This window comes from Hyperolius riggenbachi, chromosome 3, assembly GCF_040937935.1.
Source record: "Hyperolius riggenbachi isolate aHypRig1 chromosome 3, aHypRig1.pri, whole genome shotgun sequence".
Lineage (NCBI taxonomy): Eukaryota > Metazoa > Chordata > Amphibia > Anura > Hyperoliidae > Hyperolius > Hyperolius riggenbachi.
In genome coordinates, this window is record NC_090648.1 from 136,210,477 (window position 1) to 136,235,039 (window position 24,563).

The 24,563-nt window shown below is 43.8% G+C and overlaps 1 protein-coding gene across 1 annotated transcript in view; it reads left to right on the forward strand.

The window, feature by feature from the left end:
- ADGRA2 (adhesion G protein-coupled receptor A2) overlaps window positions 1-24,563 on the forward strand; it is a 241,145-nt gene that overhangs the window by 178,101 nt on the left and 38,481 nt on the right. Inside the window, exons 4-7 of the mRNA XM_068274957.1 lie at window positions 1,424-1,495; window positions 6,903-6,974; window positions 7,059-7,222; window positions 11,669-11,882. Coding sequence (XP_068131058.1) covers window positions 1,424-1,495; window positions 6,903-6,974; window positions 7,059-7,222; window positions 11,669-11,882 — 522 coding nt within the window. The remainder of the gene's footprint in view (window positions 1-1,423; window positions 1,496-6,902; window positions 6,975-7,058; window positions 7,223-11,668; window positions 11,883-24,563) is intronic.

The window sequence follows — 24,563 nt, forward strand, 5'->3', positions numbered from 1 at the left end:
ACAAAAATAGAGAATCAACACTTCTTCTTCCTCATAGAAACATCTTTATTGAGCAAATAGGAGTAATAATAAAATCACTAAAATCAGTAGCTGTTCAAACAAATGAGGGTGTACCATATACATAAAAATACATTATAATACTCTGAGCAATCACAGCGCCAGATACCTAGTAACCACAATAAAGTGCTGGTGCAAAATAGGTGAGAAATTCACTAACAATTAGATAGAAAAATATATATAGAGGCACTACAAACTAATGCCAATAAGGAATCAATCAATCCTAGAAGTTAAAGTGCTACATGAATGCCAATGCCAATTTGCTGCTGTTCTGACAAACAGCATTGAGACTTTAATTATGAATTGTGGGCATGATGGCTTTTTTTGTGTGTTTTTAAGTGATTTTATTATTATTCCTATTTGCTCAATAAAGATGTTTCTATGAGGAAGATGCAGTGTTGATTCACCTATCTATAGTATGAGGAACTACTTTTTCTTTTGTTACATATTGTTCAACAAGTATTCTGACATGTGTATTCAGTCCAGTGCAATCTGTTGTTTCCTGGTCTAAAGTAATGTAAGCAGTTATGCATGATTTTATTATATGTAATAAGTATGTTGAAGGCATTTTAAAACTTATGTTAAATATTTTTCACAGTCACAATTTTTTGATTTACTAAGGTTGGAAAACACTAAAGAGAGTAAGTGATTCTCTCAATACCCAGATAGCTCATGTTGACCCAAAACCACCAGGAAAGTATAATGGACTCAAAGCATAGCCATAGCGAACAATGGATTAAAAATTAGATATTTACCTTCTCTTACACCCCACTGTTACAGCGCTGGATCTCTTTAGACACACTTGACAAGGGCTTGTTGAATATGGTTCTCGTGGCTGCACTTCTGTCCAGGTAAGATCCATACATGCCTAGTAGAATGAAGCGAGTCATGCTTGGCATTTTTACTCTGTGCACAAGTGCTTCATTCGACTGGGCACATGTGGACCATATTTGCGCTTGCCCATTACAGAGAAGCTTGTACAACAGTATGGCCACAAGAATCAGAGGGTCCTGGGCAGGAATGGTGGGCTCATGTAGGATCTGGGGAGTCTTTAGACCATCCAGAGGCTTCCTATAACTTGGATAAATATCTAACATTTAACCTTTTCTTTAAGTGCCCCAAATAGCTTCCCCAATATGCAGAGTCGTGAGTGGAGCTTTAAAGTCTACTCACCCCTCGGCCCCGGTATCTCTTTGAAGCTGCGCATCTATGACTTTCTCCTGGTGTATGTCATATAGAGGAGCAAGGATTTTCCCCAGCTTCAGCAGTGTGCAGTCAGGGAGATGGTTTCCTTTGTACTGAAGATTATTCTATGCCTAGAATGGTGTGCCATATTCTGACTGAGCCTCGCCTTGTGTTGTTCCAGGGATATCTCCAACAACAGAATTGGCTGTGTGGTACCTGCTGCCTTCCAGGGTTTGACCAGTCTTACTCGCCTGTATGTATATATGCCACTATACATGTTGCAAATTCATTCTAGTGTTATGTTTTGTCATATCATACATGTGATCATTTACAATTTTCACAATCTAATCTGTGATGTCAGATGTCCTAAATGGTTCTCCTGTCAAATTTCACAAATAATATTTGATAATTGTGTCCATATTTCCTTATCTGTGCCCCACACAGATAAGACCCCACATTGGGCTTGATGCACAAAAGTGTGGCAATCTTGCCATGCACAGGTAGCGCACTGCAATATTACCGTTACTACCGGCAGCGTGTACCTCGAGTTACGCTATTAGCACGACCCGTAGTATTCGAGTAGTGCAAACGTTGCTACGGTAATGCACGTTACTAACGAGAATTACTAACGCTCAATACCTTAGCAGCGTTCCCACTACTTGAGTACCACTGGTCGTGGTAATAGCATAACTTGTGGTGCTCAGCTCACTGCCAATGGTAACGGTAATATTGCCGTGAACTGTCAATGCACGGCAAGATTACCACAATTTTGTGCATCAGGCCCTGTGTCGCAAAGGACATTAAGCACGACATTGATTATACTTTGTTAAATGTGTATCAAGTACTGGAGACCTCTAGAGGTTTGTTATAAATACCTGATTGGCCCAATAGATTGCCTGACAAGTGATGTCACATGACAGGCAGCCTATTGTGCCTAACAAAGTGCGGGGATCACTTCCTTTAAAGTTACTGGACCCAAAGGTGTCCAGGGCGGGATGATCAGAGCGTCCGTTACTGGCTATACTGGGCATAGCGAGCGCTCCTTTGACAACAAGTGAAACTGCACGCCTTGCAGCCAATAGCGTGCATTAAGGCGCGCAGGGTTAAATAGCGTGAGTAACAGCAGGTTACTTGCACTATTTATCTTAGTGAATCAAGCCCAATGTGATCGTAAAGTACACCTGATCCAAGGCAAAAGCTAGCTAAGCTATGTACTGTAGTATGTTCATGCTGGATGCACATACCTCTGTGCATTGTCTGTTACTCACTGTGTTCCCCCGATCCCTGCAATCACTTTTGGCTAAAGTTAAATTTTCAGACAGGAAGAAGTAGGCTTGCTGTGATGTTCCCTCCTATCGCCCTCCCATTCCCTCCACTTAAGGGGAGTGGATGGGACTGGGAAGAGGTGGGAATGGGAGGGTGATAGGAGGGAACATTGCTGCAAGCCCGCCTCTTCCTGTCTGAAAGTTAGACTGTATCCAAAATCAAAATTTTCAAGGAGTGATTATGGGGACTGGAGGGAATGCACAAAGATTTGCAGATTCAGCATGAACATAACTCTGTGCTTACCTTTGGTAGCTTTGCTTCAGGTCAGATGTCCTTTAATCATAGTCGGCACCTGACAACAATTAATACTTGTTAAGGTTAATAAGTCCTCTTGGCTCTGGAGATCTGGATTCCCACAACTAAGTTGTGTAGCATGGAAACATGTCATAGCAATTTTTGTTTAGCGAAGGTAGAATTTCACTTGCTTTGAGGCTTGTGGCTATATCTACTGCCAAGCTGAACCATCAAATATCAACACCAGATTCCTATTAGTAACAGTTGTTATGTGTCAACATTTTCCATCGATCTTTATATGCCAAAAACAATGCCAGTTCTATGAAAACTCAAATCCAAATGCTTCTTCCCTTCACTGCTGCCCATCTAGATTCCCCATAGCTCTGCTATATTACTGAGTTGTGGCATTGGAATAAGGCTTCTTTCAGATGGATGTCTGGGCTATGCTCTTGTCAGGTAGTTCAGCCTTCTGACTGCCGGCCACCAGCATCTTTGGGCTGCAATGCAATGTAGCCGATTGGCTGGGTTTGTAACTTCACATTTATCCATGTTTGACATGAGGTGGGGTTATTCGACAGCAAATAAAAGCAACATGTGGTGTTTGAGCATAGCCGTGGTCATGCTCAACTGTGACCCATTTTGATGACCCCCCCCCCCCCTTCTACAACACCTGTGCCTAGCAGCACTCCACCTGTACACTGCCAAGTAGCTGCTGAGCGATGAATTAACCAGCCTCAAGTTAAAGAGGCGGCTCCCCTGCCAAAATGTCCCCCTCCTTGCATTCCCTGTCTCCCCCTCCCTAGATGTGGGCCTTGCTTCACTCACCTGCTCTCTGCGTTCCAGCAATCCGATCTCCAATCTGCCCATCCAGCGTCCTGTATCCATGGCTACAGTGGTGCCTCATGTGACCCGTCACATGCTGCCAGGTCACATAAGGCCCCACTGTAGTCAGAGAGGAAGCAGGAATTCATGTGTGGCTGGTGATCTGCTGAGAGCAGGTGAGTGATTCTGGGGTCAGATACTGCGGGACAGCTGGGAGGAGATGCTGTCTTGGAGGAAGCAGAGGGAGGTAAGCATAGTGCCAGTTCCTGAAATGCCCAGCTTGATATGTCTTTCCTCACTGCTCCGGCTTTGCACACACACATGGGGGGTGGGGTTTCCCTCACAATGCATTGCTTCGGGCAGCAAAAAGTCTAGAAGCGGCCCTGATCCTGTTTGAAAGATGCCTAAACGACCAGGTAACCTTCATTTGCTAGTAGGGTAGCTGCAAAGGGCTATGTTTCACGCCCTTATCATAAGGGACATTACATTAACAAGGTAGAAAATAGTTTTCACATAATTTCAGAGCTACTTCAATATTTGTGTTCTCATTTCACCTCACTCTGTATTTGTCTAGGCTTCCAATGGTCTCTGAGGAAACGATATTTAGAACCCACTCACAGGATTGTTAACATTTCTGTTGCCTTACCAGCCCCATCTCTAGTTTTTGATGACTGAAGCAGAAAACAGCATCTTCAGATGTATCGTCTGTCTCTCTGCCTCACAAATGATTCTAGGAACATTCAAGGCTGCAAAAATGATAAAATAAGAAAAATATTTGTTCTGGCAATGTATTCACACACAGCTCAGAATAGAGCCTCTTATTTCAACAACCACAAGCCAGAGGAACAAGTACCCATTCCTTAAAATATACCACCATTAAAATGCCAGCACTCCTCTGACACTTCTATGGCTATAAAACACTCTGACTAAGCATTTGCTGGACCCACCTCTATTCTGGGACAATAAAATGCACTTCCCCCTTGTTTTGTGCTCTGAACTCCCGGTGCTATTTGTGGCCGTGGTAGATTGACTGTCCCTTGCAGACGCAGTCACATGACCACACTACATCCCAGCTGGAGCCAGGCACTCCGTTCCAGGTTGAAATGCAGCCTGTAATTCCAGTATTCCTGGCCTGTGGTGTTACTACCTTGTGCTGTGGTTAGCTGTGTCTCTGCCAGGAACCATCTCTAATGATTAAAAACGTCTAAAATATGTGTTTTCGTAGCATTCCCAAAGGAGCTCACTTTGTGGAAATGCAGAAGAGGCAGAACTCTATTTTTAAAACCTAAACTAGCTTCATGTAAGCATGTCCTCTTCTCATTACTCACCGTTACACTGGAATACATATATTGGTCTCGCCACAGAAAACTGGCATGTCAGCCTTTCAACTATGGTTGGATAATGTTACGAGTTGCATCATGCACTGGCTTCTTAAATCACTGCTGTAGAAAGAAATATAATACAGGTAGTCCCAGGTTAATAAATGTGATAGGGACTTTAGGTTTGTTCTTTACCTGAATCCGTTCTGAAGTCGGAACAATGTGCCATCTCTATCCGCTGTACCTCCTCTGTGCCCCCCTGTACCTCTAGTGTCCGCCTCTGTTTCTCTGTGCCTCCAGTGTTCACCTGTGTGCCACCTCTGCCTCCACTCTGTCCCTCCTTACCATCTCTGCCCCATCCCCCTTTGTGCCTCCTTCTGTCCCCCTTTTTGCCTCTTTATGTATCCCCCTTTGTGCCTCTTTCTGTCCCCCTTTGTGCCTCTTTCTGTCCCCCTTTGTGTCTCCTTCTTTCCCACTTTGTGCCTCTTTCTACCCACCTTTATGCCTCTTTATATATCCCCCTTTGTGCCTCTTTCTGTCCCTCCTTTGTGCCTTCTTCTTTCACATTTTGTGCCTCTTTCTACCCCCCTTTGTGCTTCTTTCTGTTCCCCTTTGTGCCTCCTTCTTTCCCACTTTGTGCCTCTTTCTGTTCCCCTTTGTGCCTCTTTCTGTTCCCCTTTGTGCATCCTTCTTTCCCACTTTGTGCCTTTTTATACCCCCCTTTGTGCCTCTTTCTGTTCCCCTTTGTGCCTCTTTCTGTTCCCCTTTGTGCCTCCTTTCCCACTTTGTGCCTTTTCCTACCCCCCCTTTGTGCCTCTTTCTGTCCCCCTTTGTGCCTTCTTTTTTTTTGCATTTTCTGCCTCTTTCTCTCCTGCATTGTGCCTCCTTCTGTCCTAGTGATGATCATAAAGAGCTAATTTCACAGAACTGGGAACTCACTCGATAGTAAAATGTACCGCAGAAAAATGTCAGTTTAAAAAACATTTTTCTTTGAATTTTTTAAAATCTATTTTCTCCTGCCAGTGCTTGCGCAGTAGTGCGTGTCCTGGCAGCAGGATATACAGCAGTATTTACAAGGAAACGGAGGAGGACTTCTGCCTATGCATGACTGCTTCCTCCGTTTGAAGAAATTACCCTGCCTCGGGTCCTATAAAGGACAACTATTGCAAAAAGTTGTAACATTTAAAATACATACATAGAAATGTACTTTTCTTCCAGAGTAAAATGCATTATAAATTACTTTTTTCTACCACAGAACTGACAGTTGTTTTGGACTAGTCCATCTCCACATGGAGGATTCTCAGTTATTTCTTTCTTTCCAGGGAGTTCTTTTGTAAAGGGAAACTTTAGCCTAAACAAACATGCTGTCATTAAGTTTCATTAGTTATGTTCATTAAATTAGATAGGTAATATTACTTACTCTTATTATATTACCTTACTCACCCTGTTTTAAAAGAACAGTCAAATGTTTGTGATTTCATGGGGGCAGCCATCTTTATGGTTGAAAGGAGGTGACAGGGAGCATGAGACACAGTCCCAACTGTCCTGTGTCCTGATTACCCCTCCCAACTGCACACTCTAGGCTTCAAATCTCAAATTCAAAATGAAAAAACAAAACAAATTTGCGCTAAAACAGCAGAATGAGAACAACAACATCAGAAATCCCATCATGTTTTGCACAGCATCAGGGGAAAATGCCCAGGCAGTTTTCTTCTGTGCAGCTAAAAATGAGGCTTGGGTAAGAAAAACAAAGTGCTGATGCTGTTAAACTGTTAAAGAAACACCAAGCCTTTTCAGTGCTCCTGAGTAGATTTTTAGTCTGGAGGTTCACTTTAACGAATTTGGACCCAAGCGTCACATGAAGCACCCACCACACAAATTTTGCTGTAATAAATTACCAGTCGTTCTTTACCGACATGTTCATAATTCTTCTCCTATGATCTCTCTCTGCCTATGTAGCACTATGTCCGGAAACATCTTCTCTACTCTGCCGCCAGGTGTGTTTGATGAAATGCCTTCACTAAAAGCTGTGTGAGTATTTAGATCCAGCTCCTGCCACATGGATAGTGTACAGGTAAAACAATACTGACAGGCTTTTACCTTGCTTCCTTTCAGGGACTTCTCTACAGAGTTTCTGACCTGCGACTGTCACTTGCATTGGGTGGCTGCATGGACCAGGAATGGCTCTGCTCAGATCTCTGACAGGACATTGTGTGTATATCCCAGTGCGCTCAGAGACAGGCCTCTGAAGAACCTGAAGGAAAGCCAGCTCACCTGTGGTAAGTGCTATTGCAGTTTATACACATCAGTATGGGACCACTGCTAATATCATGAATTGACAATACTGACACTATGCTGGGGCTTGTGTTATAGGTTTAATTGTCAGTTATTGCTTTTTTGTCTGCGTTCTGTTTGTGGACATTAGAATATAGGTGTTTCTTAGAGGAATAATTGACTGTGCCTCTTTTAAACTGTATGGGCAGCACGGTCGCTAAGTGATTGGCATTTCAGCTTTGCAGCTCTGTAGTCCCAGGTTCAAATTCTAACCTGGACAATATTGGCCTGGAGTTTGTATCTTCTCTCCTTACTTGCATTGCTTTCCTCATGGTGTCCACAAATTTTGGCAGGTGAAACAGTCTTCCCTAAAATTGACTTCAGAATAGTGGTAGTGACAGTAGATTGTGAGTTCCTCAGAGGCAGTAAGTGACACAAGCAGTTCAATATACTGAGAAAATGTCAATGCTGTATAATAATTATAATGTCTTTCAGTCTGCCAATTAATTGGAATCATTTTGGTATAGTGTGTAGAGGCTAACAATGTTTACTCAGCACTCTACATTCTGAAGTAGTGATGAGAGAGAGAGAGAGAGATCTATAAGATCCATATTGCGGCTAATCAGGCGTTTCTTGCTTTCTGAAGTTTCCCATGAGAAAGGGTCAATGTCACACACCCTCTACTGGTCAGCCTCTTAATCTGCTCGGACATGCAGATGGACAGCTCAGATCGGACTTAACCTCCCTGGCGTTCTGAATCCCCACGGCTGCGGGTGGTTTTTTTTAACCTTTTTTTTTTTTTTATCATGTAGCTAGCCTAGAGCTAGCTACATGATTCCCCCCTCCCTGCTTCCTCCCTCCCACCCTTCTGATCGCCGCCGGCGATCATGCCCATCAGGAAATCCCGTTCTGAACGGGATTTCCTTCAGGGCTACACCCGTCGCCATGGCGACGAACAGAATGACGTCAGAGGGAGTCCCGATCCACCCCTCAGCGCTGCCTGCCACTGATTGGCTCTGGGGGGGAGCCTGTTACGCGGCCTTTTACGTGGCGGGTAGCGGCGCATCGGCGGCGATCGGAGAAACACGCAGCTAGCAAAGTGCTAGCTGCATGTTTCAAAAAAAAAATTATTCAAATCGGCCCACCAGGGCCTGAGCAGTGCCCTGCGGCGTTACTGGATGAGCTGAGCTCGTCCGTAACGCCCAGGAGGTTAATAATCGGGATCAGGAGTGTGTACACACATACTATTGCTCAAACATTGGCAAGTGATGAAATGTCAGCTGACAAAGCGCTGATCCTTGCAGTGTGAAACAGCTATCTGCCCTGTACCAATCTCTATGCTTACCTTCCTTGTAAAAGGATGAGTTGCCTGTAACATGCACGACTATTGGTTCATTTTTTTTTTAAAGAGACTATTGGTTCATTTTAATTGGATACTAATAAACAGAATAATGGATTGCTGTGCATCCAGTTTGTTATCAAATTAAATATATGTGACCTAATTTTAAGAATAAATGTAATCTAAAATGTAGAATAAATTTTGATGTGTCGTATATCTTGGACCCCTGTCACATAAAAATTAGGTAGGGACAAATTCAATCCTTCATTAAAAAAAATGTAATTTTCAAAATTATTATCAAACTTGGCAAAGTTTCATCAAAACTATACAAGTCCGTAACTTACAAAACACCCACGTTTGAATAGCCTTGGTTGTTAGCTTTCCATAATGTTAACATTTGTGGCCTTTTTCTGATGTTCTGGTTCTTCTGGGGCTTTGCAAACAAAGAATGTTACTGTAACAATTAGTGCAAAAAAATGGACTGCAAAAAAGTCATAGACACACTGAGAATAATGGATGGCTGTGCATAGACTTTGTTATCAAATGACGTATATGTAACCTCATTTTAACCATAATGAGTTGTAGAATAACTTTTGATATGTCTTGTACAGTGGTGCCGATAATTATTCATATCCCTGGCAAATTTTAACTTAAAGGTACTTTTATTCAACCAGCAAGTCATTATTTTGATGGGAAATGACATGGGTGTCTCCCAAAAGATAATAAGACGATGTACAAGTGTCATTATTGTGGGAAAAAAAACATTTCTCAGCTTTTATTTACATTTGAGCAAAAAGTGTCCAGTGAATAATTATGCACTGTAGCTTGGACCCCTGTCCCATAAAAAATAGTTAGGGACAAACTCAATCCATAGTGACAAACTGAATTAAAAGCAATGAAATGTTTATTTTCATATATTCTGTACCAAAATAATAAGCTTGTTATAAAAAAAAACAAAAAAAACAAGGAGACAGAATTTAAAATATAATACATAAATTGTTACCTTAGAAGCTCAGTTTTTAAATATGTATTCCATGGGGGCATATTACTGTTATTTTTCCAAATAAGGGCTTGCAATTATTGCTACGGTACAATGAGAACCGAAAATCACAAAATTGAAAAATACACCTTAATTTTTCAATAATATATTATCTACATACATTGACATAATTCATAGGTTGGGATAACCAGGATCAGAAGGCAAATAAAATGTGTGGGTGTTATCCAGGGCCGGATTACCGACCAGGCAACAAAAGCAGTCGCTTGGGGCCCCATACAGAGTCAAAGGGGCCCCATCAGCACATAAACCAGCCCTCGCCATCCTGTCAGCGGTGGCTGGATGGTATAATGGTTAAAGGGACTCTGAGCAGTGCAGTAACTATGGAAAGATGAATATCATTTTAAAGCTCTCTTTCTCCTCTTTCCAATGATATATAAACCGACGCCCTATGCCTTTTAGTTTTCGCTATTTTCGCGATCGAAATGGCGGCCACGGAAATTTCGCGAAAATAGTGAAAACTAGAAGGCATAGGGTGGCAGTTTATCTATCATTGGAAAGAGGAGAAAGAGAGCTTCAAAATAATATGCATCTTTCCATAGTTACATTGTATTACACGGGATGACTTTTCTCCAAAGTCGGCAGCTCGATTCAGCACAATGCAATGAAATATAAGGAGCCCAGGGGGATATAATTACAAACATCATGCTGGTAGGGGTAATTAATTAGTTGTGGGTATGCTTAAAGGCATACCCACAGGCACTGCTCGGAGTCCCTTTAAGGGCTCTGCCTGTGACACAGGAGACCAGGGTTCGAATCTCGGCTCTGCCTGTTCAGTAAGCTAGCACCTATTCAGTAGGAGACTTTAGGCAAGTCTCTCTAACTCTGCTACTGCCTATAGGGTGCGTCCTAGTGGCTGCAGCTCTGGCGCTTTGAGTCCGCCAGGAGAAAAGCGCAATATAAATGTTATTTGTATTGTCTTGTCAAATGATGCCGTGCGCTGCTGATTGTCTTCAGAGCCAGGCTCTCCTCCTAGGTCCCCCTCCTGCTACTGTGCGCTCTGCCGCTGCCCACTCCTCCCTCCCTTCCCACAGAGAACCACAGCTGCAGCAAGAATGATAGCAGCAGATAGCAAACGCTCACTCACCTATCCATGATCCAAGCGATAGAGATCCTGTCATCTGAAACCCATCTGTCTCTTCTACAGTGCTGCCGCTCACTCTGAACTTCCTGATTCTCAGATCAGACAGGAAGTAGGAAGTAGTAATAGTAGTAGTAACAGAGCGGCAGCATGAGAGGAGACAGATGGGCTCCGGATGACGGGACCTCTATTGCTTGGATCGCAATAGGTGAATGTGAGTCATCTGGTGCTGTCATTCTCCCCCGCTGCAGCTGCCTTCTCTGCTGGACTATCGTATTCACTGGGATGGAGGCTGCATGGTGGCTGTCTAATTTGGGAGGAAGTCGGTTGTTCGGTGGGGGGGGGGGGGTGGTTATGTAATTCTGTCTGGGGAATGGCTTCCGGTTTGGCGGTGTCTAGAGCTTTCTGCTATTGCCAGGCTGGAGATGCAGGGGGAAAGTGCTGCTGCTGTGATATCTGGCGCCCTCTTCACAGGGGTGCCCCAGCCCCTGAGTGCAAATGTCCCAGCCATTCATCTCTCTCTCTGCATTTTGCCGCTGCTATTCCCTGCATTGTGCACCCACAGAGGAAAGCGGGCTGTTGCCCATAGCAACCAGTAGCTCGGCTGCCCCTGTGTGTGCGGCATGTTGCTGTGCAGCTGCATCTTCTGATGATGGGGGGCCCAAATCAGTTACTTTGCTTAGGGCCCCATTTAGCCTTAATCCGGCTCTGGTGTTATCTGCGGTAGTATTGTTTATTTTAAAACTATAGAGGACGGAAATGGAGAAATAATGTATTTTTTCAATGTTTTTGTCCCCCCCCCCCCCCCCTTTAAAATGTATAGAGAATAAAATAATTACTAAAAAAGAAGTCCCCTCCGAATTGCCGAATTTGTGGCAAAAAAACATACCTTCTGAGAAAATGTCTTTGATATACTGTAATTCCTTTTTTATTCTTTTTATATCATATAATGATCCACATCCTTCTGCTTGCAGAGGGAACTCCAGAGCTACACACCCATCAGCTTATCCCATCCTTGCGGCAAGTCGTGTTCCAAGGTGACAGAATACCTATCCAGTGTACAGCAAGTTACCTGGGCAACGGCAGCCAAATCATCTGGTACCACAACGGGAAGCAGGTGGAGGAAGATGAAGAGCAGGGCATCATACTGGAGGAGACCATTGTCCATGATTGCACTTTCATCACCAGGTACTAAGATTCCTATTGGGTTCAAACACAATGACAATGAGGTTTAACCCTTTACGATCCTAAGTTGGCCTGTTTCTGTCTCTCGGTGGTGCTGTCTCCGGCACAACGTCTGCCTCTTTAGATCAAGGAGTTTGACTATGGTCCATCCTTTGACACTGCGCCATGTAATTTAAAATGTACCCAAGGCAGTATACAAAAAGAAGAGGGATTCAGAGGCTTCTCATGTCCTCCTGCCCCTCACCGTTGCCACGTGCAGACCCTCGGAACATATCTGACAAGAGCTTGTTAGATGTGTTCAGGTGGCGGTGCTCCCCACTGTCTACAAGCATGGCCATATTGCGACCACACACACCGGAAGTAAGTGCTGGGGGAAGTGGGTAATCCAGAAATTGGATTGGAAATACACCCAACCACCACATTTTTCATGATTGAAAAAAACTTGGTAATGTGCTTCATATTCCTATACTTCCTATGAAGAAAACTTCTGCTTTAGATGGGCAGATTCAGCAAAATCAGCTGGGTTTCTGCACACCCTATTTAGTGTTCTAAATGAGTTCTGCAGTTCAGGAAGCTGTATTTGTGACCACGAGGGGGTAGGTTCCACTACAAATCTCAAAAGTCGATTTTGTAAGCGTTTTTGTGTTCCTGTACTCTGAATACAAACACAGTTGCTCCAAAAATCCTGCATGCTATGCCTTTGCAATCCTAAAAAGCTGAAATTGCTCTAGTCTAGTGGGATCACCGCCACAGGATTACACTGTTAAAGTGCGTTGCTGTCTATTTGCAGTCGATCAGTAAATGCTTGAAAAGTGCTTGTAGTAGGCAGGGCTGGTTGTAGACTTTCTGCTGCCTGCAGGGCCGGCCCTAGGTCTCACAGCTCCCTGAGCGAAACCTGATTTTTGTGCCCCCCCCCTTCATCCTCTTCGCGTGTGCGCACGCGCGCACATACATACATACATACACACACGCACGCATGCACGCACACACACGCACACACACACACACACACCCACACACCCATATGCAATTCACCTTTTCTCCTGAGTTATCTCCTAGGACAGTGGTTCCCAACCTTTTTGAAGTTGTGACACATCACGGCAAATGCTCAGATCTCCGTGATACATTACAGATGTATAATAGCAAAAATACTATTAATAACCATGAAATGGATGGAAAGAGTGCATTATCCTAAATAAACTTAAAAATGAAGGCTAGAACCGTTCAGGAATAATAATTAAAACAATCAGTGGGACAGTTAGCCCCCCCTTCAATTTTGGAATGATAGCACTGCACCGACAATTTGCACCATGGGTTATAGCCGCAGTGCGCTCCCCCCCAAAAAATGCCCTAAGACTCAGTATAGGTAGGTAGCCAGGTATATCTGCCCCAGTATAGGATCTCATGTGTAGGTGCCCTCAATATCGGTAGCCAAGCATAGGTGCCCCCAGTATAGGAAGTCAGTTGTAGGTCTCCCCCATAGGTAGCCAGGCGTAGGTGCCTGCAATATAGGTAGCCAGGTGTTGGTGCCCTCAGTATAGGCAGTCAGGAGTAGGTGCCCTCCCTCAGTATAGGTAGCCAGCTATAGGTGCCCCCAGTATAGGAAGTCAGGTGTAGATGCCCTTGGTATAGGTAGCCAGCTAAAGGTGCCCCCTTGAAAGCTGGTGCCCTGAGCGACCGCTGCGGTCGCTCAGGTCAAAGACGGGCTATAGCTGCCTGAAGCAAACCTTGGAGGATGCGCCGATGATGAGGTCTTACCCTAGCATGCACTATGAAGTCATAGAGAAGGGCAGCTGGTGCCACCGGTTGAATGAGGATGGGGATGCGTGGATGAGGTGAGTAGTGTGTGTAACAGGGTAGTGTGTTTGTCCAAGCGCCGCCTCGTAGATGTTGCCGCCTGAATCATGTGATATAGATGGCTTCGTGGTAGGTCCGCCCCCGGTAGTAGAACCCAGTCATATAGTTGCTTTTATTATGCTCCACTTCCGTTTGAGAGCCTGGAGCCTGAGGCACCAACTAGTGGTAAAATTGCCATGTGCAGACAGTGCAAGGTGATGGCAATTTTACTAATAACGCTGGGGAGCACCGCCCATTAACTCATGAGTGCCATGGGAGTTACCGGGTTTATGCATGGCATAATGCGTGTTAGGGATTGTTTCCACATGCACGCTTTTATCTGCGTTTATGGAAACGCGATCGCAGGGACATCAGAGAGGGCATAGACTGCACTCTCTGATGTTTCCATACATGCGCTGCGATTCACCACTGAATTGCAACGCATGGTTGTACACATTTCAGGCCGATTGCTCCCGCGATCCCATCCCATGCTAACGCACGGCTCCAGTGCTGCATAGTGGAAACGAGCCCTTACTATGGCAATGATTTCTAGGGAGTGTCTGCAACACCTCAACCAAATAACTGTGTGTGCTTGGGCTCAAAACAAGAGCAATTATATGGTAGAGGAAGAAAGCCCTTAAAAAATAGCACCTCCCACAGCAAAATTTGAAAAAGTATAACAAAAATCTTTATTCAACATTAGGTATAATAATAATAATCACAGAACTGATGATTCAATAAAGAATAAAACCATTTAAAAACCAAGCAAATATTCCAACATGATCCCTGCTGCATATGAAACAATCACTCTGAATGCAATATATTGTATAATGACACAATTCTGCTGTCAGATATAAAACCCCACAGTAGGCTCAATATTGAGCCCAACAGGGGGAGAACCCGGGTTCAGTATACAACCTAGTGTGATGCAGGACCAATAAACAACACCTGTGCAATGAAAAAAAAAACACCACGAATATCGCATATATAAGATTATGAAATAAAGTGCACAATTGCCATCCAAGTATACAGTATTACTAGTGATAAGATGCCTAGTAAAAAATGAAGGTAAAGGAGCAGCCCATAGGAAAAAGAGCATAAAGTGGAGTAGTGCAAAAAATAGGAGATACTTAGCCCAGAAATGGTGAAGTCAATCTCAGCAGCACAGCAGGGAAGAGGGCATCCTCTCTCCTTGATAAAGCGAGGTGACTCTCGCGGAACTATACTTTTTCAAATTTTGCTGTGGGAGGTGCTATTTTTTAAGGGCTTTCTTCCTCTACCATATACTTACTATGGCAATGCACGTGTTACTGCAGTAATGCACGCGGCACTAATAGATTTAAAGGGTGGTGCTTCCCTGGCGTTAGTAAAGGTAAAATTGCCATGGGCTACCTATCAAAGCAACGATGCCGTTGTATGTGTGCAGCCTGAGAACAGTGACATTTGTGACGGCCTAAGCAAATCATCTGCGGCCATTCTCTCTAGGACAGCAGTTTCTGCACGTGTCATGCGAGATTCATGTATGCGTCATGCTATGCGCTCATATTTATGTTCTCGCACTGGGGAATGTAGATCCAGCGTATGTTAAATTTCAGCCTGTGGAGAGCAGGAATGTCTTGTTTACACTCGATGTCTGCGTTTAAATTTAGCAAATGGCTCTGGTATTACGGCCCTGCATCCTGCTGACTCCAGCGCTGATAAACTGTTTATTCCTAGCTGGCAAATCAGCCGTTTCCTCTCAGCGTGAAGGCACATCCTGTGCGTTCAGGGACTCCGATCGGATGTACAATTCCCTTGCCAAGGTGCACCAAGAAACTGAGCAATTGACGGCAAATCAGACTCACTTGGCCCACCTAGTCTGTGCATGTGTCATTGTTACAGCACAGGCAAAATAACACTTCCAAATAAACACGTGATACTGAAATGTTTGTCCTGCTTCCCAGTCCCAGACATTGTGCTGTGGTGTGTAAACTATCAGTGCCCTGTGCTGCTCACATGCTAAGGATGATTTATCATAATGTGTTCAGGAACAATAAATATAGTTTTGGTATTTCCACCTCTTATATGGGTTAAACGGATCATTTAAAACAGCTGTGATATTCTGTATACACACATGTAACTTATGGTTTGATGTTGCTGAGGGATCTATCTATAATAAAATGTGTGTGTGGTTGGGTCACACGTTCGCTATCCCCGTTTATAAAGCTTATTCACTGTCATTATTTTTTTAAAGGAATACTGTAGGGGGGTCGGGGGAAAAAGAGTTGAACTTACCCGGGGCTTCTAATGGTCCCCCGCAGACATCCTGTGCCCGCGCAGCCACTCACCGATGCTCCGGCCCCACCTCCGGTTCACTTCTGGAATGTCAGACTTTAAAGTCTGAAAACCGCTGCGCCTGCGTTGCCGTGTCCTCGCTCCCGCTGACGTCACCTGGAGTGTATAGCACAAGCCCAGTATGGTCTGTGCCTGCGCAGTACACTCGTGGTGACGTCAGCGGGAGCGAGGACACGGCAACGCAGGCGCAGTGGTCTTCAGTCTTTAACCACTTCGCATCCAGACCTTGTTTTCCCCTTATTGACCAGAGCAGTTTTGACGCTTTAGCGGCGTCCCTGTTTAATCACCAATAACTTCATCTGTACTCGTGCTACTTAAATGATCTATATATCGTTTTTTTCAAGACAAACTAAGCTTTCATTGGGGGGTATTTGGTCCCAAATAAAATGTTCCTCTCTATGCATTTTAATGGGAAAAAGGGGGGAAAATAAAAAAAAAAATGCATTATTTCTCAATTTTGGCCAATTTCTGTTTAAAAATAAAAAGTGCGATTGACATAAAAACTGTGCAACCAGTTAAAGTCGCCCCAGTATAGATATCCAGATGTGTCCCCAGTATCACCCCCCCCCAGTATAGCCAGATGTGTCCCCAATATCAGCCCCCCCAGCATAGCCAGATGTGTCCCCTGTGTTTGCCACCCCCAGAATCGATTGACAGATGCACCCCCAAAAATAGTGCCCCTCTTTATAGCCAGATGTGTCCCCGGGATCAGGATTACCCCATTATAGCCAGATGTACCCCCAAGATTAGTGCTGCCCCCCATTATAGCCAAATGTGCCCCCAGTATTAAGTTATGGGCCCCCCCAGGTGCCCAGATGTGCAACATTTGTAAACCCCCCCTCCCCTTGGTTACTCAGATGTCCCCCTGTATATGCACCCCCCCTTTACATATCCCCCCTCCCCCCAATAATATATAGCCAGATGCGCCCCCCCCCCCCCCCCCCATTAGGCAGCCCCCTCTATGCAGAAACAGTTAAAAAAAATGCTCACGCAGGCAGTCTCACTCACCTTACCTCGGTCCTGCGACTGTCCTGAAGCCTGATCCTCCGATCACCGCTCTGCAGTCAGCCGCATATTGCCGGTAACCCGGGTCCCGGCTTGATGACGTCATCAAGCCGGGACCCAGGTTTCCGGTATCAGACTTCACGACAGTCGCAGGACCGAGGTAGGTGAGTGTGGCTGCCTGCTTGAGCATTTTTTTTAACTGTTTGTGCGCCGAGGGGGACAGATGAAGGATCGCTGTAGTTCACTACTGCAGCGATCATTCATGGGAGGAGGGTGGACTAATTGGCCAAAAGGGAACACGTTCCCTTCCACTAATTAGTATTGCAGCTGACAGTGCCGGAGGGTGCGCTCTGAAGCGCACCCGACCGTGCACAGCAGGGCTGCAGCCAGGTCAGTATATCTACGTCGCCGTGGCTTGGAGGATGCCACAGCTGACGTAGATATACTGTAGTGGAGGGGAAAGTGGTTAAAGTCTGAAATTCCAGGAGTGAACTGGAGGCGGGGCCGGAGCATCGTTGAGTGGCTGCGCGGGCACAGGATGTCTGCGGGGGACCATTAGAAGCCCCGGGTAAGCTCAACTTATCTTCCCCCGACCCCCTACAGTATTTCTTTAAGTATTATTATTCACTAGCTGGTGACACACCAGGGGGGGTGTCCGGGGTAGACGGACTCGCATACATACAGTGGATGGCTTAAATATTTTTATTATATTAAAAACATTTTGAAAAAGAATGCAAAAATTGTTTGGAGGGGAGTCCAGAAGGAGAGTTCTGGAGCATACACAAGGAACCAAGGGGGAGGGACCAGCACTTCCAAAAAGGGAAAAAATTAGTTTTTGAGGAGATCTAAAACTGTACTGTATGAATTAAAACCACATCTTTCAAGCAGAGATCAACACACGCTGTAGCTTGTTTACTATCAGTGTAAGCACAGTGCAGCAACTCAGTTCACATGCTGGTGGGGGCATGCCTATATTAAAAAGGTATTAAAAGAAATAGAGCTGGAGTATTGCATTATAGATCGGAGTCTCAATTTAAGATACTATAAGTACATTTACATATAAGTACACTAGATGGTGGTTGAAATAAAGACTGTTACCACTAGACTGACCTGTCATTCTGTTATCAGCTGACTGTACATTCCATGAATTTAAATGACAACTGTAATGAGAGGGATATGGAGGTTGCCATATTTATTTTCTTTTTAAACAATACCAGTTGCCTGGCTATGCTGCTCATCCTCTGCCACTAATACTTTTAGCCATAGACCCTGAAAAAGCATGCATCTGACATTATTGTCAGATCTGACAAGATTAGCTTCAGGCTTGTCTCTGGTGTTATTCAGGCACTACTGCAGCCAAATAGATCAGCGGGGCTGCCAGGCAACTGGTATTGTTTAACAGGAGATAAGTATGGCAGCCTCCATATACCTCTCACTTAAGTTGTCCTTCATCATGATGCTGAAAATGGCATGATTTAAGTGGGAAAAAACTACTGGCTGTGAGATCAATATTCTGGCTTTCTAGGGGGTGTCTTCTGAAAGCACAGACTCCATAGAGCTATGATCCCCTCACCAGTCCAACCATGAGCAGAAGAACTGGTCAACAGTCATCTCATAAGCAGCAGAGCACAGCTGGACTGAACCTTACTGTGTTTTATTTCATAAATCCATTAATGCCAGTTAAGTGCTACAAGTGTTTGTGTCAGGAATTAAACATTTAAGTTAATTTCTTTTTAAGAGCTTTTACTGGTGATGTGTCAAAAATCTCCTAAAATCCCTACTCTTAATGAACTCCTTGCTATCAGGATCAACTCAATGTTTATGGCAACGCTGATCATTTGAAATATCTCAACATCTGGAAGCTATTTTAAGCTTTCTGTGAAAATTAGTTAATAGCACCTCCCTGTGGTGAGCTAATGTATACCAGCTGCATATTAAACATTCTGTACCCACTGCCACAATTTGTTTAACAGGCAAAGAGGAAAATGGTTAACATAAGCAAAGAGGAGGAGTCTGTAGGAGGACAACTGAAGGGAGAGGGATATGGAGGCTGCCATATTGATTTGCTTTTAAGCAATGCAAATAGCCTGGCTGTCCTGCTGATCTTTCTGGCATCAGTAGTGTCTGAATCACCCGCCTGAAACAAGCATGCAGCTAAGTTTGTCAGACTTCAGTCAGAAACAGCTGATCTGCATGGCGCCCAACTGTCCCTCTTTTTGAGGGACAGTCCCTCTTTGGGAACCCAATCCCTCTGTCCCTCTTTCTTCCTCATTTGTCCCTCTTTCAGGACTGATGTACAGATCAGTGTAAAAATATGTATTTTTCTACAGAAAAATGTGTTTAACTGACTCTAAATGCTATTCCCATCTTTTAAATTGATATACAGGGTGGGCCATTTATATGGATACACCTTAATAAAATGGGAATGGTTGGTGATATTAACTTCCTGTTTGTGTAACATTAGTATATGTGAGGGGGGAAAACTTTTCAAGATGGGTGGCGCCCATGGTGGCCAGTTTGAAGTCGACCATTTTGAATCCAACTTTTGTTTTTTCAATAGGAAGAGGGTCATGTGACACATCAAAAGTATCGGGAATTTCACAAGAAAAACAATGGTGTGCTTGGTTTTAACATAACTTTATTCTTTCATCAGTTATTTACAAGTTTCTGACCACTTATAAAATGTGTTCAATGTGCTGCCCATTGTGCTGGATTGTCAATGCAACCCTCTTCTCCCACTCTTCACACACTGATAGCAACACTGCAGGAGAAATGCTAGCACAGGCTTCCAGTATCCGTAGTCTCAGGTGCTGCACATCTTGTATCTTCACAGCATAGACAATTGCCTTCAGATGACCCCAAATGGCCGACTTCAAAATGGCCGCCATGGTCACCACCCATCTTGAAAAATTTCCCCCTCACAATACTAATGTTCCACAAACAGGAAGTTAATATCACCAACCATTCCCATCTTATTAGGTGTATCCATATAAATGACCCACCCTGTATTTCTCATTTTCAAATGTTAATATGAAGGAGAAGGAACCAGGATTTAAAGGACCAGTGTGTGGTTTGAATTATAAATCAACACATTTTTCTTATGAACTCTTTATGGTTAGAGTGACTAGGAGTGTGCCAGGGGCGTGGTTAGGGGTGTGACATGGGTATGTCTTCATTGTCCCTCTTCTTGTCTCAAAAAGTTGGGAGGAATGGATCTGTCATAATGTTATTTATTACTCTCTTTACCATAAGATGTTGTATTTACAAACAAGATGAACAAGTGCTCTTCAGCTGTTCATTTTTATATTTTGAATGTTAATAAACATTAATGAAAAAAAAAAAAAAGAAACTGATTTGCATGCTTGTTTAGGGTCTATGAGCAGATGATCAGCAGTACTGCCAGCTAATTTTCATTGTTTAAAAGGAAATAAATAAAGCAGCCTCCATAACTCTTTTGCTTCAGTTGTCCTTAAAGACAAAAGAAGCCAGGCTGTTTGGTAGTAGTTAAATGGATAGTAAGGTTATGTATTGATATCCAACCTCATTGCTGTTCAAAGTTGGACAGGCCAGACCAAAAAATGGAAACCTGAGACCTCATTATGTGTGGAGTAATGGGTGACTTTATTTCTGGGTAATAATTAATTCCTGTGGCCCATATGCAATTGACTTTTTCACCTGAGTTTTCTCCTAGGAGATACATTTTCAAAGTCTTTTTAAAATAGATTTTCAGCATTTTGTAATCGAAAAAGCAGCAAAAAGTAGGTGAAAAGTAGTATCAAAATTATTTTGAGTTTTTTCTTGCTTACTGGTGGCTTAAAAGGATTTTTATTGGAACGTTTAAAAATATCGATATACGAGAAAACTCAGGAGAAAAAGTTAATTGCATATGGCCCCTGTTGTTTGATTCATTGTTTGGTATAATACCAACAAGCACACTGCTGTGTGTTAACTGTACTGCCATTTTCACATGATGTTTAAGCTGATTTAAAAAAAACAAAAAAAGACAAAAAAGAAACAGGACAAACAAGAGCTAATTCTGATTTTAGTACAATTGGCAGCTGGTGAATGTTTTAGGTAGATGGCACAAATATTTGGTTGCCATGATTAATTAATTAATTTATTTATTTATTAGCGTCAACATATTACGCAGCGCTGGACATTAGTTTAGGTTACAGACAATGTTTAGGGGTGACTTACAGCAATATGACAATACAGGAATACAAGAAAACCAGATCACACACCATAGTATGAGTACAAGGTAATGCTTAGGCAGTCACTGGATGGAGCATGGAGATTAGGCAAGTTAGGTTCACTCAGATGCATAGCATGGGTGCACAGTAATGGAGGTGCATGATCAGGTAGGACACAAAAGGAGGAGGACCCTGCCCAAAGGCTTACAATCTAGAGGATAATTAGATGTTTGATTTCATGTTTAAACATTTTGTCAATCTAGCATTGATCAGGAAAGGCCGTTCTATGGGAAATCAAACAGGGCGGGGAAAGGGGGAATGGAACGGAGCCAGAGGGCCTGTAATTTTTCCTGTGCTCAGCAGTACAAAGCTTACGGCTTTGGTGGAGGTAGGAAATGAAATCGGATCTCTGCTGAGATCATGCACTGTGGTAAGCGGGTAAATAACTAATATCAGGTAACATCGTACAATCAAGATTGTATCATTAGTGGGCACATTAAGTGTAATCAATGAGGTCTTGTACTTTGATCCTTCTGCAGGTGGCATTATTACTATGATCTTTTGACAATCCAGGCTGGGGGCACGGTTAATATGGTGACATCCTGTGCACAGCCTTACAAGCTTGTAGAACAGAACATGACAAGCTGGGGGAGCCTGAACTACTATGAAAACAAAGTACTTCACAATTTTTAATGTAAAATAAAAAAGATTCTATGAAACCTCTTGGAAGGATTAGCCCTTTGTCGTTGAAACTTTTTTTGATACAGAAACCTTTTGAAGTATTTTGTATTTTTTATAGAGTTTTTGACAATTTGAGTGTGGTGGACTACTCGTATGGGGATATTTACTATTTTTTTGATGAGACACTTTAGATTCTCCTCCCACCTATTCTACAAAGCTGGGAGAGTTTGACAGGAACATTGCTGACAAGCACTGCTCTCTCCTCTTGCTTTACTTGCTCCAATCTGGAGGAAATTCCTTCACTTTCTACTCTGACAGGAAGTGAATCTAACAGGAACAGTAATGGCAACAAATAAAAACTAGCTTGTAAAGTTAAGAAGTGTTCACTTTATTTGTACCCAAGATCTCATATTAAAGGACAGGTCTGAGTAAAAAAACAAACAAACAAAAAAAAAAACAAGATCTACTTACCTGAGGCTTCCTCCAGCCCCTGCAAACCAATCTGTCCCTTGCCACAGCTTCGGTGTCCTGGGGTCTCCTCCGTTGCAGAGGCCGACCTCACCAGGTTGGCATCTTCTGCGCCTGTGGGAACACGTGCCTGTGCAACTCATGGCCAGGAGCATTCTGGGCGGGCGTAGTAGTTCAAGCGCAGAAGATGCCGACCTGGCGAGGTCAGCATCTGCAACGGAGGGGACCCTGGGACTCTGGAGCTGTGGACAGATTGGCTGCCAGGGGCTGAAGGAAGTCCCAGGTTAGTAGAATTTTCTTTTTACTGGACCTGTCCTTTAAAGCTGTAGAGGTCTCAGGGACATTAAATGAGGAGAAGTCTCCTCTTTGGAGATACAGAAAGCAGTGAAAACCCCAAAGAGAAGCTAGGCCCTCTCCACACTACCCAATGCTAATGCATTTTTGGTTTGTCAGGGATTACCACTATTCAAAGCACATAAAAATGTGACCATTACAGTACCAATAAAGAGCTAGTGCAGCACCTGTAGGAGGTCCCATGTGGTCTCCTCAGATCCAGGTTCACTGGTGCAGTGGCAGCCTCTGCCACTATTGCTATGCCACTAACCTTAGTTTAGTAGAATGTGCGTATAGTTCTGTATATCTGTTCTGGCGGTGTGTACAGTTTACACAGGCTGCTGTTACCATCTAAAACAGAAAAGAAATCAGCTGCCTGCACTGCCTGGGGTTCATTTTGAAACACTTTTTATTGTATTGTTTTCATAAGACAACAAAGGGGTTTTGAGGCCAGTTATTGACTGTGTTGTATGGAGGGACTTGAAGCTCTCTCCTTCTTTCTCCTTGCCAGTTGTAAAGTTTCTGCTTAGTATAAACTATTTGATGATTTCATCCAAAGCTCCCAGATTTCTCCTCATTATCTCAATCCGTCATTTGCTTGCCTGGATTGTGGTTCGAGACGTTTTGTTTACTCTGTTCTTTTCTACTTTCCAACAAAGCTCTTTTTTCCTTCCTTCCACTGTGACACAATCCTGGTGCGGAGACAAAAGGTATACATCATAGTGAGTTTATGTGCCTCGGGCCCAGGCTCTGTGAGGTTCGTTGCCAAGCTCTCCACTCTGCTAGACGAAACCGTTGACATTCAGTTTGAAATACAGTTCACACCAGTTCACTTGTGCTTTGTGCATCATTCTCCACAGACATGTGTGTTCGCTCAGCCCAGCTGTGTGGGTCCTTATGCACTTTTTGGAGTCTTTTATGTGCATTACTTCCAGGTGTACTGGTGGAAAAAAAAGCAATCAAGATTTATTGTCTTTTGTTGTCAAAACACCATTGCTTTAATTTTGCACACTAAATAAATTGTTGATAGAGTGAGCTTGAAGACTTCTATAAACAGGAAACCTGCGATATGTGACTGTTATACTTCATAAAAGTAATCTTTTACTTTCCTTGGATGCCAAGTACAGTAAAATGTTATTATGATGTTTGAACAATGCAGTGTGTAAGTCTAAATACTGTTAAGCTGAATACTCACCTTGCGACCCAGGGAGATGGATCCCAGCGACGTCCCACTATGAGGAGCGCTCCCCAATCCATCTGCCTGACGGTGGTTATACTGTACACTACAGCACACGGCGGGCATGAACGAGAGTTCGTATGATTGTGGTGCTTTGCGCGGGAGTTGTCGGGGATCTTAAAGATCCAATCAGCCATGCAGGTTGCTATCACCTCACGTCGCTAAGCGTTGTTTGCATAAGCGCACGCCTGTACCCATGTTGCTAGATCACAGAAACGATCACTAGTCACTCAAAAAAATCGCCAGTTGTCATCTGAAATATTGCGTGGTGGGTATGGGCCTTCAGAAGTAAGTAGAAAGATTTGCAAGGTGCTGTTCTATATAGTCTTTTAGGCTGCTTACACACCAAGACGTTACAGGCGCACGTTAGTGCGCCTGTAACGCTCCCCCAACGCACAGCAATGTAACACAAGTGGGCTGTTCACACAGCCCACGTTGCGTTACATGTAACGCTGCACGTTCTCCGCAAAGTGCAGCATGCTACGGCGTTGGAGCGGCTATAGCCGCGTTAGACTGTTTGCACATGCGCAGTGGGGGGCGGAGAGGAGGCGGGGAGAGCCAGCTACAGTAGCCGCGCACATGGCTACTTAATATTCACTG